At 47.6% G+C, this 15404-nt stretch overlaps 1 protein-coding gene across 1 annotated transcript in view; it reads right to left on the bottom strand.

Moving 5' to 3' along the window:
* The window catches only part of Otog (otogelin), a 69700-nt gene that overhangs the window by 41641 nt on the left and 12655 nt on the right, over positions 1 to 15404 (bottom strand). Inside the window, exons 14-26 of the mRNA XM_042691734.1 lie at positions 14972 to 15100; positions 13969 to 14077; positions 13674 to 13720; positions 13098 to 13243; positions 11847 to 11979; positions 10835 to 11012; positions 8998 to 9122; positions 7646 to 7858; positions 6280 to 6472; positions 4839 to 4913; positions 4564 to 4607; positions 3085 to 3238; positions 818 to 925 (exon numbers count right to left, since the gene is read on the bottom strand). Of these exons, the coding sequence (XP_042547668.1) occupies positions 818 to 925; positions 3085 to 3238; positions 4564 to 4607; positions 4839 to 4913; positions 6280 to 6472; positions 7646 to 7858; positions 8998 to 9122; positions 10835 to 11012; positions 11847 to 11979; positions 13098 to 13243; positions 13674 to 13720; positions 13969 to 14077; positions 14972 to 15100 (1654 nt within the window). The remainder of the gene's footprint in view (positions 1 to 817; positions 926 to 3084; positions 3239 to 4563; positions 4608 to 4838; positions 4914 to 6279; positions 6473 to 7645; positions 7859 to 8997; positions 9123 to 10834; positions 11013 to 11846; positions 11980 to 13097; positions 13244 to 13673; positions 13721 to 13968; positions 14078 to 14971; positions 15101 to 15404) is intronic.

The raw sequence follows: 15404 nt of genomic DNA on the forward strand, positions 1-15404 counted from the left end.
GCAGGGTAATTGCTGAAGAAGAAAGAGTCAGATTTGAGGTGTATCTTGAAAGCAGAGCCAAAAGGATTTGCAGATGGTACTCTTGGCAAGACTAAGTCATCAATTTTCAATCTCTTGCCACATGTACCTGGCACCCTGGTCAGTTCTGACCCACCAGAGTCATGAAATCTCACAATCACTTGAGCACATTTGTATAGAGTTCTATGTCCTGGAATTAAACCTCAAGGACTTCTGGGGTCAGACAGCTAGGGATCGGATGCTATAGATACACACTTATGTGTCTGGGGAATACTGCTTTGGAGCAGATGGGCAGCCTCTAAAGAACTAGCCCCAAGTTTGTTTCTATAGAACCCAACATTCATATACACATTTGAATAAGCCCACATTCATGTAGTCACAAAATATGCCAGGTGATAGTGGCTTGAGACTGTAATTCTAGCTACTCAGGAGGCTGAGATAGAAGAATCACAGCTGGAAGCCAACCTAGGCAGGAATGTCTATGAGATTCTTATCTCCAGTTAACCACCACAAAGCCAGAAGTAGAAGTGTGACTCAAGGGGTAAAGCACCAGCCTTGAGTAAAAAAGCAAAAGGATAGCACCCAGGTCCTGAGTTCAAGCCCTAGTACTAAAATAATAAAAATATATTATTTATATGCATAAATTTTGATATGTACACAGACTCCTCCATGACATACAAGCATTCACCATGAACTTGAACATGGTAGAAGGAGAAAGCCACACTATATTTGACAATGTATTTCATAGCCATGCCCTTCCCAACAAAAAATCAAAGCCTTCCTCAAGGGCCTCACTTACCAAGTATGGCAGGGTGACATCACCTGGTCCCCAGGGAAATACTCCTTCCCCTTCCAAGTGCAAGGGCACTCTTCTGGTGGAAAACACGTGTCCCCATGTCTAAGCAGGCTGTAGGGACACAACAAGCAAGTCATCAGAAGAGCACCTTTCTTCAGTCTGCCTTGATCTGTGCATCTAAGGTGCATGAAGTGGTTCTCAGTATATATGTTAGAAGAAACTGACCATGTATCTGCTATTCCATTCCAGTGCCACCCAAGGAAGCTCAGAGGTACCTTGGTAAGCGGAAAACCAAGAGACAGGCCAGGGCCAGTTCAGAAGTCTCTGCCAAACATCGGTGGTAAGGTTCAGCAATCCCAGCCACAGGCCTGCCTGGTCAAGTTGATATCAGGGTCTCTTTAGTCACTAGCTATAAACCAGCGACTAGATCCTGAAGGGTTTTAGTGGAGTTGTCAGCCTACAGGCCCCCAAAACTACCATGTTCTTACCTTCTAGTCTGGCTTCCTTGAAATCTGACTCACTATCAGGCAGGAGCTAAGAGAATCATCTCAGGAAATGTACTGAAGTTCTCAGGCTACAACTCTAAGCATGTCTCCTTTGGATGTGGGAGGACATTCCAAGTTTAAATGCTCCTTACAGAGACTTGCAGTTCACCCTCCTGTCTTCCTCCCACAAGGCCATGTTGTGATGCCTACGACTGCTGCTCTGGAAGCTCTCAAGACAATGTGAGTTGTTTCTCCTTGATTGCCTCTGGACTCCTCACGATCAGTCTCTACACGGCTAACCAGGTTCCTTCTTCAAAATCCATTAACCTATCTTGGGGCATTGTCATCCTGGTATCTTCATCACCACTCCTTTCTCTTTGTTTCTAAGGATTTATATCTCTTTCGTTCCATTACCAATGTTTTATTGTGATTGTAGAAGGAAGCCTGGAGGGTAAGGGGGTGTGCTCAATCCACTGTGTTTTACCTAAAGCTGCTAATCTTTTTCATGTATAACACATGGATAATGACACTCTCTCCCAAGGTCATTAGGAGAATTAGGAGCCTGAGCACACTGTTTAGCACCAAGTAAATACACAGCAAATACTGCTTCCTTGTCTTCTGCTACCCCATAATTGTATCAGACACTAGCAATGATCGGGTTCACCGTCTTCAGCTGTCAGGCCTAGGCCCAGTCCTAGGCACACTGCCACCTACCATCCATGCTCCCTCCTTGTTCCTGACATGTACCCACCACAGGGGAGAGCATAGGAAAACTCAAGGCTGAGGTATCTGCCCTCAAATTGTTCTCAATTTGTGGATTATCTTCTCTTTACCTTTTACAGGGACTCAATCATTCCTGCGTTCCAGTAGAGTAGCATTTATTTTTATTTACTTATTTTTGGGGGTCCGGTCATGGGGCCTGAACTCTAGGCCTGGGCGCTGTCCCTCAGCTCTTCAGCTCAATGCTAGCACTCTACCACTTGAGCCATAGCACCACTTCCAGCTTTTTTTTCTGCTTATGTGATACTGAGGAATCGAACCCACAGCCTCATGCATGCAAGGCAGGCGCTCTACCACTGAGCCACCTTCCCAGCCCTAGAGTAGCATTTATAAAATACATCTGGGATTCAAATGAGTGAAGACAATGCTGTCTGCTCACATAAGAGTGTTTACTCTGCCATTTCACAGAAAGAAGAATGGAGACTCACTCAAAATCCACAAAACCTAGCTCCTGGAACTCTTATATGACTTTAATGGCAACATTTCAGGAGACTAGAAGAAAGAATATTTGCACTGGGCGAGGCTTTCTTTTTGAAGTATTTAAAGGATATCAGCTCTCCACCTGAGGATTCTGCTCAGGATTGTCCAGATGAAGAGGTTGAGAGCTGAAACCTGAGTTTCTTCTGGCCTGGTCTTCAACCCATCAGATCACTTGGGTGAACATACCAGACTTTCAACTCAACATTTCTACTTTGGGAACATACTCGATCCCCCTGTTGAGGTGAACACCATCACTCACATTTTAAAGATGAAAAAATAGTCTCAGAAAAGATAGGTGCCTCCCTCATCCAAAGCCACACTTTCAACAAGAAGCACAGCCAGACAGAACCCATCTCTGGATACCCCCTCAGACGCCTGCTCTTTCTGAAGCTCCTCCTGGGCATCATGGCTGCCCTGGGCCAGCACCACCCTGCCAGGTGGTGTGAGGCTGTCCGCACCTCTCCCCTAGGGTCCCTGGTTCTACCAGACTCCAGGCAGGTGAAGGAAGGAAACACAGGTCCATACCCCTGGGGACAGGCGCAGCCTGACAGGCAGGGGTTGCGGGCTGACACACTCAAGTTCAGCAGCTGCTGCTCACATGTCCGTTCCCTGCTCAGTTCTGGGTCTGTGTGCAGGTCACTGCAGTTCACAAAGACCTGGCCTGCTGGGCAAGCCACAGCTGGAAGGAAAGAAGTAGGTGCTGTAACCTCTGGGCTTGGAATGGACTCCTACTTCAGTGGGGACTCAGGAGGCCTAGGGCCCTGCAGCTGGAGGAGGCAGGGAGAGAATGGGTATTGCATGGTTTCTACATACCCATGGCAGAGGGAGAGTTGGATGTGTATGGTCACCATTATACAACAACTGCTACCATCAGGAACAGGTCCGCCATACCAGTTGCTTTCCCAGGCACTTCCCATGCATTATCTTATTTAGTCCTATTTGATCACCCTGTGTGGTGTTATTATCCCTACCCACGTGATGGAATGAAGTCACTTCTGCTTCGAAAGACAGTATAGACTGACAGGAAAGGCCCCAGAAGGACCAGGAGAGGAGCCAGAAAGGGGATAGCCAAGCATCATAGCAAAATGGACAAAGGGACAAAGTACTTTGAACATCATGGAGCCAATGTCCTGCCACCTTCGACATTAAGCTACTCTTTCTTCATAAGCCTTCAGTAAAGTCTGCCAAATTCACACTTGGTGTGAATTTTGTTTATGCTTTGGAGGGTGAGGGGGCACAGGGGAATCAGTAAATGTCCAGGCTCAGATGGAAGATAGAAAGGAATAGTTAAATCCCAAAGAAACAGAAATCCAACACAAGAAATTAGAAAACAAAACAACAACAACTTTGAAGAATGTACCTAAAACATGAATAGTATGTAGGAATCTGGGTTATCTTCAAGAGAGGAAGACTTAGAGGGGTGAAATGAGTTACTCAAAGCTGCACAGTTCATGTCAATAAAGATTTGAACCCAACTGAGTCTCAAGGCCCTGCCCTTCACCACCTGCCTCATAATTATTCTCCCACCCCTCTGCACTAACTTGATCCTTAGGAGGCTCCTCTACCCCAGGAGGCCCGCCCTGAGGGCTCCAGTTCACATGCCCTACCTCCTTGCCCCAAGTAGACTGACATCCCACTGTTTCAACTACCTTGTCTCCGTGACCCCAAAATTTGGCACCATGAAGGGCCAGGCCAACCTTGGTGGATTCTTGACAGCTCAGACCAAGGAAATCCAAGACTCAAGGAAGGATATGAAAATGTACAGATACCTCAGGAGTATCTAGTGGGGGCTGAGGATGGGATAGAACTCTAGGATGCCAGCCTCCAAGATGGATCCTTTGCCAAGAGGGCAGAAACACAGAAGGCCCAAGGTAGGAAAATCTAGGGTAAGAAAATCTGGGGTAGGTTCATCCTACTCTAATAAGCACTCCAGCTTTCCACTCTCCTCTCCATAACTCCACTATCATGAGGGCGAGAGAGTCCCCACCATCCAGTCCCCCTCACCTGGGACTCTGCTGTCACAGCTCATGACACCATCTTTGCAGTGGCTGCAGAAAGACAAGGGCGTTGAAGTTAGCTGACTTGGTCACTGTAAGACCCACACACCCAAGTCACTGCACTCATCACTCTAGGGTTCAGAAAGACACCCCACCTCAACTCACTGTCCCCCACTCCCTGTACAAAGGGGGAAGGAGAGTGTCACATGGTGGAAAGTTCTACTTGGCTGCAATGTCTTCAGTCAGCAGCAAAAACAACAGGCTCCTATCTTAGAAGCTCACCAGTGGCCCAAAGATGGGATGTCACTGTCCCCTGGAGGATAGTCTACTCCTTGAAAATGGCAGGAACACTTGTTCCTACACAACAAAGACAAAAATGCAAAGAAAGGTGAGAAGACATAGAGGCTGGAGTAGATAAACCAAGGACGAGGAGCCTGCCTAAGCCAGCTGGAGGCAAGAAGACACATGGAATCTTCTGTAACATGTGACATGTTACCCATGGTATGGGTAAGCCAACTTGGCATCAGGTGGGGCTGGGCATCTACCAAGATCAGATAAGGACAGCCCCACTACTTTCCATTCCCAAACAGGCTCCACTTGGATGACAAATAGGAGAAGATAAGAGTGTGCCTCTACTTCCTCAGTCCACGTCATACTGTGTGAGAAAACATTATGCTGATGTGGCATCCTGGTCAGAATCTGTCCTGACCGGTCATGAAATATTTTGACACTTGGTAGGGGACATCTGGCTAGCCCTTCACATACACTGCCTAAATGCTTCCTCAGAGATCCTGGGAGGTAGGGATTCTTAGGCTGTCTTCTGATTCTTCGACTCATGAGGTCAAAGGCCATGTCATTTCATCCCACAATTCCCACAGTACCTGCTGCTTCTGGACACACGCAGGCCTTAGAATAGAGAAAACCAAGGCACAAAGGGATTTCAGAACTCATCTACCCCAGTCCCACAAAGGCCTCATTTGTTGGCAACACCTAACCTCCAGGAGTGGCTATGGAGAGAGCATCTAGATCCTGAGGGAGGATTCTGTGGTTTGGAAAGGCCTCTGAGTGATTCCTATTTTACTCTTCATGAGTCCCCTCTTCCCTTTGACCACTGGGAAACCAAGTAATTATTATAACACTTTACACATAGAGACACTGCCTTACCAGTGTTCTAGGATCTTTGAGGCCTCTCTCCACTACTTTCTACTTCTGTTCTCTGGCTACCTGGAGTACATGTAGGCCCCAAGCTACTCATCTGCCTAGAACCTTGTCCTTTACTTAGATCTCTCTCAGATGTCACCTTAGCCAAGGGCTTTCTCCCGTGCTTACCTCATAGATGTAATAGCCTAGGACTCTCTGGCCTCACTCTGCATTATATGCTTTATAGCTACAGTTTACACCTAGTCCCATATCTTTTTGTGTGTCTCTCTACCCTGAAGTGTGAGTTCTAAAAGGGCAGGACTCTGTCTTGGTCATTGCTGTATGTGAAGAACATACCAGAATATAAATACATGTGAAAGAAGGGTAGCTGAGTGGAGAGAGAGTCCCTCATGGCTGGGTGGGTTGTTCTGCCTGGTGAGAAAGCCAGCCTGAGTCAGTGACCTGCCAAGCCAGAGCTGAGGAGAGGCTTGGACAAGGGTCCAGGGCTACTAGAAGCCCAGTGTGGCTCTCAAGTGTTAGCTGCCCTGGAGACCTGACACAGAGGTCAAGTTAGCTCACTTACCTGGGGACACAAAGGTCAGCTTTCATGTCCAGATACATGTCTGGTGGGCAGGTGCATCCTTCCACACACTCGTCCCTATTAAAGCTGTCACCACCATCAACCCTACAGGGCTCAGGACTGGCCAGATCCTGGCAGGTTTGTCCACATGGGGCCACACAAGGGCTGTACTCTTTGGTGGCCTCACAGGACAGTGCTGCAGGGAAAAGAGGGATTGAGTTTTGTCTTTTTCATCCCCATAATCATATGAAGTGGGGTTATGATCCTAATGAAACATGAGAACCAAAGAAGTTAAGTTACTTGCCCAAGTTCAAGATCCAGGCTAAGCTTTGTACCCAGGTCTTGCTCCAGAGCCCTATTTATTGCCTCTTACTATACTACACTGTAAAGTAGGCTCCAACTACCTATTGATGTTCAGGCTGCAAAACCGCCAGGATTTTCCTTTCCTTATAGAGTATTGCTCTTTGGTGGTAACACAGGGGGAGGTCCCCATCTTCACAGGACTCTGAAGAGCAATTGTATGCCCTCTAGAAGTCTCTCAAGCTTTGCCCCAAGACTCGGGGCTGCCCTCTGCTTATCTGGCCACCGACTTACTTCCCAGGGGTCTCCCACTAGGTCAGGAACTACATACCCACTGAGGCAGTCATGATCAGTTGTTCTGAACCAAGCTGAGCGTCAAAGGCATGGCGGCGGGGGGACTTTTAAAACATGCTTATGTCCAGACCCCACAGCAGGATGTGCTGTTTTGGATATGTGCCTATCTGGATGTGACCCAGATATGTGCACTTTTTTTTTTAACTTCTAATGTGCCATCAGGGGTGAGAACCACTGGTTCTGTCCAATCACCTCTGGGGAAACTCTAGCTTGGAGATGGATGGGGACTTTTACAAGGCCTTGGAACAACAGTTCACCTGCAAGGCTGGAGTAGAGCCAAGATCTCTTGACTCCCGGTACATTGCATTTTTTTTACTTATTTGCTAAAACCTCACAATGAGTTGGATCTGTTCTGAGCTAAGAGACGACTAAAACATGGGGAACAGCATAGCATAGGGGTGGAGTAGGATGGGCAGGGGCGCCTCGTACCTATTAAGCCCAAACCCCAGGGCCTCAGAGCCAGTGCTCTTGAGAAAGCTCATTCTGCAGCCATGAGAAAGTGGCTCTGACCACGACAGTGGCAGTGGAGGTGGTAAGAAATGGGTGGATCTGGACTGGTGACTGGGACAGGGGTCATCGGCAGAGATGGAGAGCACAGGAGAAACAGATCAGGTTGGGGGAGACTGAAGAGTCTAGAAAGGTGAGGGACACCCCGGTCTGGAAGCCAGGCTCCTGCTGCCCACCTGCTATGAGTGTACAGGAATGGGGCACTTACCACATGCTGGCAGGTGAGCACGGAAGTCCACTGGGAGCCCGTGGCGCTGGCATAGGCGGGCATAGTGGGCCAGCGTGGCACACAGGCAAGGCTGCCCACAGCGGCAGGCATCCCGACGGCACTGCTCGAAGTACGGCACAGGACTCAGGTAGGCAGAGCAGGGCGCAAACAGCTCCCCTGTGAGTACACTGCAGGACTGCAGTGCGTAAGAGGCTGGGCACAGGGAAATAGGAGCCAGTGGGCCTGACATACCAGGATTCAGTGTCTCCCCCCACCTTTCTCTTTCTCTCTCAGTCCCTCTCACCTTCCTTCTTTCCCTCCCTCCTTCCTTTTTTTCCTCTTCCTATCTCCCTCTCTCCCTCATTCCTTCTCTCTTCCCCTTTCTCTCCCCTTCCCAAAAGGATTCTCTGTGTGTGGTATGTGGTGTGCGTGTGCGTGTGTGTGTGTGTGCTTGTGTGTGTGTGTGTGTGTGTGTGTGTGTGTGTGTTTGTGCAGTAGGCAGGTACCTCAGTGTGCACTGGCTGAGAATGTGTGGGTACACTTTGCTCTGGGTATAAATAAATGGCTGGCCGTGGGCATTGTGTACGGAAGTGTGTGTGTGTGTGTGTGTGTGTGTGTGTGTGTGTGTGTGTGTGCGTGTGTAAGGATTCTGCCTCATCACAGGAACCTATCTAGCAGAGAGATATACAAAATAACGAAAATTCATATGCTCTTGTGGCCTACGTTCTGGTCAGAGGAGACACTCAGTATAAACAATCCCTACAGCAAGTTAGAAGGTGAAGAATCTAATGAATGAGAGAAAGTTCAGAGAGCAGCAAGCATGGGGTAGGGGCAGAAGTGGCCTCTGCAATTCAAGCATTGTAGTCAGGAAGGCCTCAATTAGAAGGTGATTCTTGAGCAGAACAATTGCAAGAATGAAAAGGATGAGAAGAGCACTATCTATCTGTGAGAAGAGCACTGTGGGAAAAGCCACAGCAAATGCAAAACCCTGGAAGAAGTGCAGACCAGGTTGTGCAGGTAGAACAGCAGGGAGACCAGTGTGGTGGAAGCAGAACGGAAGGCAGAGGAAGCAGGAAGTGAGAGAAGAGGGAGAGCAGGAATTGGCCTGATGGAGCCACTTTGGGCCTACCTTGACAGGAGCCAGTATAAAGGTAAATGTTCAGGACAGTGGTAGAACATGAAGCTTCCTGTCTCCCTGGCCCTCACCTCTCTCCTGCCCTCTCTGTAGCTTCTTTTCTTTTCTCTCCTTGGAATCTAGCCAGCATCCCCATACGTGAGTTCTCATGTCAACTCTCCCAAAGCAGTCCCGTGTCCATCCATTCCCCCCTGCCTCCCCCTTTCGCCTGTCTTACCAGCTTGCAGGTGCATGTCACAGGGGTCCAGCAAGGAGCCAGGGGCCAAGGGGGAACAGGCAGATAGTGTTTTCCAAGAGTTGCCAAAGAGTTGTGGGGTGTTCTCAGGCACACCCACTGGGGACCTAGAGCCATGACAGAACTATAGTCACATACTTGCCCATGTGGACCCTAGGACACATATAGCATCCACCCAGGCAAGCACATACCAGCATTTACACATGCAGACAGACATGGACTAAATATAAACACATACTCAGGTACAAATGTACTCACCTAAAAATGTAACCCTCAGAGGCCCATATAAACCACTTGCTCACACCCACAACACGTGTACACACAGTAAATATACACTGAGCATGCAAATTGCCAAGGGTAGTCTATACAACCACCTTTAAACACATACAATTATACAATCATTTAAAGATGCACAAAGTTCAAAATGGGTTAGAACTGTATACTTTCAGCACCCTCCCCCACTCTTCATGGAGACATGGGGGCATGTTGAGAAGCACCAAGCCTCGCTGGGTTATGACGCTCTCCCCCTCCCCTTTCTCTGGCTCTCTTGGTAGGAAATGGTGACACATGGTCAGCAGAAGGACAAACATGCTTCCTAGACATGACCGGTCTTCAAGAGTCACCAACCCTGGGATGAGTGGTAAAGTGGAAAGAGTTGTTGTCTGCATGTGGGCTAGGTTCTGCCTGGCACCCACCAGGTCTGCATTACTGCTCTAGGGCAGTGAGGACACTCACGTTGCATATAGCAACACTCTCCCTAGAACTCACGCTTAAGAGGTAAAACAGCCATGCACTAAGCCAAGGTCTGCTTCCATCATTCTGGCCAGCTGCCCTGACATCATCCCAACAGGCAAGAAAACAAGAAAGGACAATGGAAAAGACAACAGAATGTATATTTGTAAATGTTCATCCAAGAGCTTTGAGATTTTCCTTGTCCAGATAAGGGAGGAGGAGGAGGCTGTGCATGGACATACTAGTTGTGGGACTTGAACTCGGGCCTGGGCACGGTCCCTGAGCTGCTGTGCTCAAGGCTAGTGATCTACCACATGAGCCACAGCTCTACTCCTGGATGTTTGGTGGTTAATTAAAGATAAGAGTTTCATGGACTTTTCTGTCTTCAAACTTTGATTCTCAGATCTCAGCCTCCTGAGTAGGTAGGATTACAGGTGTGAGCCACCGGTGCCTGACTTGTCCTTGTTTTTTTTTTTTGGGGGGGGGGGGGGTCCGGTCATGGGGCCTGAACTCTGGGCCTGGGCGCTGTCCCTCAGCTCTTCAGCTCAAGGCTAGCGCTCTACCACTTGAGCCACAGTGCCACTTCCGGCTTTTTCTTTTTGCTTATGCAGTGCTGAGGAATCAAACCCAGGGCCTCATGCATGCAAGGCAAGCGCTCTACCACTGAGCCACCTTCCCAGTCCTTGTCCTTGGTTTTTTGAGGGCAAATCTACAAGTTCTTATTTATGCAAATTTCTTATTTCTGGGCAAAGAATTCCTCCTAGCTCTCCTTTCGTATTGCCCACCTGAAGTTTTGACTATAATTTCTAGCCCCTTTATCACCAATTTGTCCCACTTTCTGAAAGGCTTGACTCCTGTCCCCTCCTCCGGGTCTCTACTTGCTTAGCTCATGGGAAACTACTTCCTCAGACTATTGAGAGTCTCACAGGGTGTAAATTCAAAAGCATTCAAGCCCCTGGTAAGAAAGACATATTGATTGCTCTGGGACAGAAAGCACAGTAAGAGCCCGTAGGAGACACACGGGCTTCTGCATCCATGTCCCTAAGGTGCCAGCCTCCCCTTCTGTTTCCAGGGCGGGGGAACGTACAGGAAGTCGTCCTGTGTGTTGCCATTGAAGGTGCCACAGAGGCCCACGGTGTCCTCCACCCATCGCTGGTCTACCTGCAGGTAGAGCCGCAACCCTTCCCGGTCATAGAGCACCCGCACACCCACGTTGGTCCTCACCCGCAGGAACACAGAGGACAGCTTCCGGATCTCGAAAGCATCTGAGCACAGAACCAGAAATGGAATGTAAGGAGTTCGTCCAGTACAGCACAATTCAACATTATCACTATCACCAATCTGGCCCCCTACCACACCCAGCCTGAGAACACTGTGATGATGAAATTGGGACCTAGCAGATAGCCAGAGCTGAGAAATTTCTTTCACCATCAAATACTGACAATTACAGCTTTCCTTTCCTTAAGGAAACCATCTGTTTCTGCCTCCAGCACAAGGAGAATTGTGAAAATCCTCATTGTTTTCACAATGTTCACAATACAACTATATAGTCAATGTGGCAAATTTCAAATTTAGATTCAAGTGTAACAAGTTTTACCTCCTTTTATACCCAATGCATCCCACTCTTGTCAATCACAAGTAGCTATTCCTTCTCTTCCTCTCTTCCTATGTCCCTCCTTCCCAGCTTCCTTCCTTCCTTTCTTCCTTTCTTTGTTCCTTATTTACCTCCTTTCTTCCTTCCCTCAGTGCTGAATTTTACATGTTAAAAGTTTTTCCTTTTCTGTTAAATATATTTCTATAACTTACCGGTAAGTCACTTGTGAAATCAGGATTCAGTAAAATAATAACTAGTTTATATTGAAAACAACAGTCTTGTGTATGTGGTAATGACAGAAACTATCAAACTACCACTAGAGAGACCACTGTCATGTTGGGGTGGGAACAAAGACACATTTTATGAGCCTATATTTCTGGAACCTAGCCTGAGCTACCACTTCAGTGGAATGTGAGTTCTAGCCCATGTAGTAGTTCCTTTGACCAGAGGAGCCAGAGGAAAGAGGCCTAAATAGCCAGCCCCCATAACTCTTAACTGTCCATACCATCTGTGTAGGGTGGGGTGATCTTGTACTGGTCAAAAAGAAGGATGTCCCCTGCCTGGGTCAGGGTCACCTGCCTCCGAGGATCCTGGTGCAGAATGACTGACACTGACTGGACACAGGCTCCATCTTGATTCTGGAGAGAAAGGACCAGTTGGGCAGAATTAACCTGTCTGTCCCTGCTGGCCCTCCAGGGATACAGACCCAGCCTAGTTTGAGAGGTAGGCTCCTTAGATTGAGAGACAGAGACCCAAAGCATATCAAGGATCATCTAACCAAATGCTCTCATCTGGGAAATTGTCAGAAGGAGATTAACAGACTTAGAGTAACACTAATTAATACCATCGTCAGCTCTCATATTGTCTAAAGACACAGAGCAGAGATGGAAGCCGGAAGGCTCATTCTGACCTTGAAAATACACCATCTGACTGCAACTAGGATTTTAATTCATCTTTCTATGAGAATCCTTCTCTATGTCATATCTTGCACTCCACTGACAGGCAAGAATCACTGTCTGGACCTAAGGTCCTCCATCTCTGAAATGGATAGTACACTTGGATGCCTTCATACCTCTAATCACACATTCATTTCAACATTTCCTGAGGGCCTCCTGTGTGCCAGGTTTTGGACATCAATGATGGCCAAGATAGATATAGTATCTGAAGGAGATTACATATTCATGTAGTACAAAGACATTATAAAATTAACTATAGTTGTAGATAGTGATACAAATAGTGGTGGATGTTAAAGAGCATGTAAAGGAAGCAAAGTCTACAGAAAAATCAAAGGCCATCTTAAGGATGACCTTTGGTGTATAGTAGTGTCAAATCATAACAACACAAGCCCTAACATTACAATATTACTATGATGGTATAGCTACAGTAAATATTGATGTGGAGTTAGTATGTTTAGGTGCTATTATGATCTCTCCATACATATTCATTTGCTTAATCCTCACAGCACTTTGTCGATCAGAAAACAGAGGCACAAAAAGGTAGCAGTTGAGGTGAAGTCTTTTAATATGAAAAGAATAATAAAGTAGATTTAGACCTACTATAGAGATTTATTTAAAGCACTAAGGCCCAGGAAATGAAAATAATTCTCAGTCAACAGAGGGGCTAGAACAACTCTGCCCAGAAACAACAGGCAGTAGGCAGCTAGGCCATGGAAAGACCTGGACCCTGCCCTAAATCTTAGTCCCTTCAGTGAGGTGGTTTGGGGCCTGGGGCTGCAGGGGGTTTCTCCCAGACTTACCAGACCACATGGGGCATTCTGCAGTGTCACTGTGAAGGTGCCTGAGGAACGGCTCTTGGCCAGGATGTACTGGCATGTGGCAGGAAATGTGTACCGACGCCCATCAAAGGTTGTGAAGTGGATGTCACCAGTCACTGAGCATTCCGCTGCGGGACAGAGAAAGGTTACTGACCCATGGGAGCTGCCCACACTCACACTCTGTAGGCCCAAGTATGCTCAGGGTATGGAATCCTGTTATCTGGCGTCTACAAGAAGGGGGAGATCTCCAGTTAGGGGAAGACCCTGTCCTCCCCAGAAACCTGTCTGAAATAGACACATCCCTCCTTGGGGCTTTTCTGAGACAAAGACTAGGCCCTGGACTTGGAGAATACTCTAAATACCCCAAGCTCAGAAAGGGCTTAAATATATAGGACACTGTGAAAAGTCCTCTTGTCAGGGGCTCAAGTTGTCTTAAGCAGAGTGACTCTTAAACAGGAGGGCAGGCTTAGCCAAGGGAACTAAGTGTCCCCAGAAGGCCTAGCCTAGAACACCCTGAGTCTAACAGAAAAGAACAGAGTCCAAGGTCATCAGACGTACCTGGGCAAACAGCTGTGCTGCACACCCATTTGCCAGCAGTGCAGGTGCTAGAACACAGAGCCCATAGGAGTAAGAGTCACCACTCCAAGGCCTGGAGGCTGCAGGGCTCACATAAGTCCTGCCCCATCCCCCCATCTTCTCATCTCTATCATGGGTAGCCCCTCCCCTCTCTCCGTGGGTCTAATAAATTTCCTTTGGACTTGAAGAGGCTGAGTTGGTGGACCTGTGCCACTGGAGCTCCCAGATTCCACATAAGCAGCCCTGGCAGAGTACCCCAAGTACTGAAGATACAGACCAGGCATTGCAGTCTTCCTTCACCACAGAGCCAGGCGGGTACAGCGTCCCATGGAACTCACAGGGACACTCAGCTGGTGCCACGCAGCTCCCATCTTCAAAGATCATCCCTAGAGTGACAGCAAAGGCCCACTCAACTCATTTCACAAGTAATCTGTCACTTTCCTTATGCACTTTCTTTGGCCTCTGTCTCTACTCTCAAACTGCTCAACGTGAACCTTTTTGGGCAGACCTTTGCTCCATGGACCACTTCCAACTTGCATACTACCTGATTTCTTCTCAACACCTCTCAAAAGTCAGTTGTGTCTAGATACCATCTCCAGCAGGAAGCCTCCCTGACCTCTCACCCCTCTCACCTCTCACCCATGAATTCCACTATCTCTTCTTGTCTGAGCACTTGAGCACCATTTGACTTCAGGTTGGGGTCAGATGTGTACCTGATCTCTGATTCTGACCTCTAAAGTCAACGCCTGCAGCTTGAGAATTTTTTGTCTCAACCGTCCACCTAGCCAAGTGAATTTTACTTCAGCTAGGCTGCAAATGTATATGCTACAATAAAAACAGGACAAAGTAATTATATATGCGTAAATACTTAAGCAAAGATGTGTGCATACATGAATGAATGAGTGACTTGTCCTCTACTATACACCTTAGAAAGCTCGGTCCCTTGGGAAAGGAACACAAACGTGCAATGCCTATATTCCTCTCATCATACAAAATAAAATTTGTCAAAAAGAGCTCCAGGAAATGGAAACAAGAGGTTTTTTTTTTAATTTGTTTAAAAAAAAAAAAGCTCAGTACCAACAAACTCAAATACCCTGATGATGAATCAAACTTTCAAGAGGCCACAGTTCCACCTCCATTCTTGCCTTCATTCATTCACTTATTCCCACATTAGTTGCTCACTCTTTTCTTCATTCATTCCACCTTCAAACCCCTCATTCATGGTCATCTGGGCCAGGCCATGATGTGGTTCCCGGATTCCCACTGCTACCCCTGCATACCGTTGGGACAGTAGCAGCCATCCACACAGGCGATCTCGCTGTCCACGCAGGACACCCGGGACTGGCAGGAGGCAGGGCAGCAGGCGATGCACTCATTGTAGGTAAAAGCCTTCTCTTTACAGTGCACAGCTTGGAGGAGGAAACCTGTGTTATGTTGATTCCTCTATGCCCCACCCTCATCCAAGCCTTGAGATGGGTATGAGAAGTCTTTCATTTTCCTGATCCCCTACTCCTGGGGAGAGTATTGGGTGTCCAGAAAATTGGTCAGAGCCTGGGAGGCTTCGAGAACCACCTTTATGGCCCAAACTAGTCTCTCCCCTTCTAAGCCTCAGTTTTTCCATCTGTCACATGTAGATGGAATCTTACACTTAAAGCTCTGACAACTATGGTTCTGACTGGGGCAGGACACTGAGCTAAGGACTGAGGATATCAC

Source organism: Dipodomys spectabilis, unplaced genomic scaffold (assembly GCF_019054845.1).
Source record: "Dipodomys spectabilis isolate Male_0828 unplaced genomic scaffold, ASM1905484v1 ptg000145l, whole genome shotgun sequence".
Taxonomy (NCBI): Eukaryota; Metazoa; Chordata; class Mammalia; order Rodentia; family Heteromyidae; genus Dipodomys; species Dipodomys spectabilis.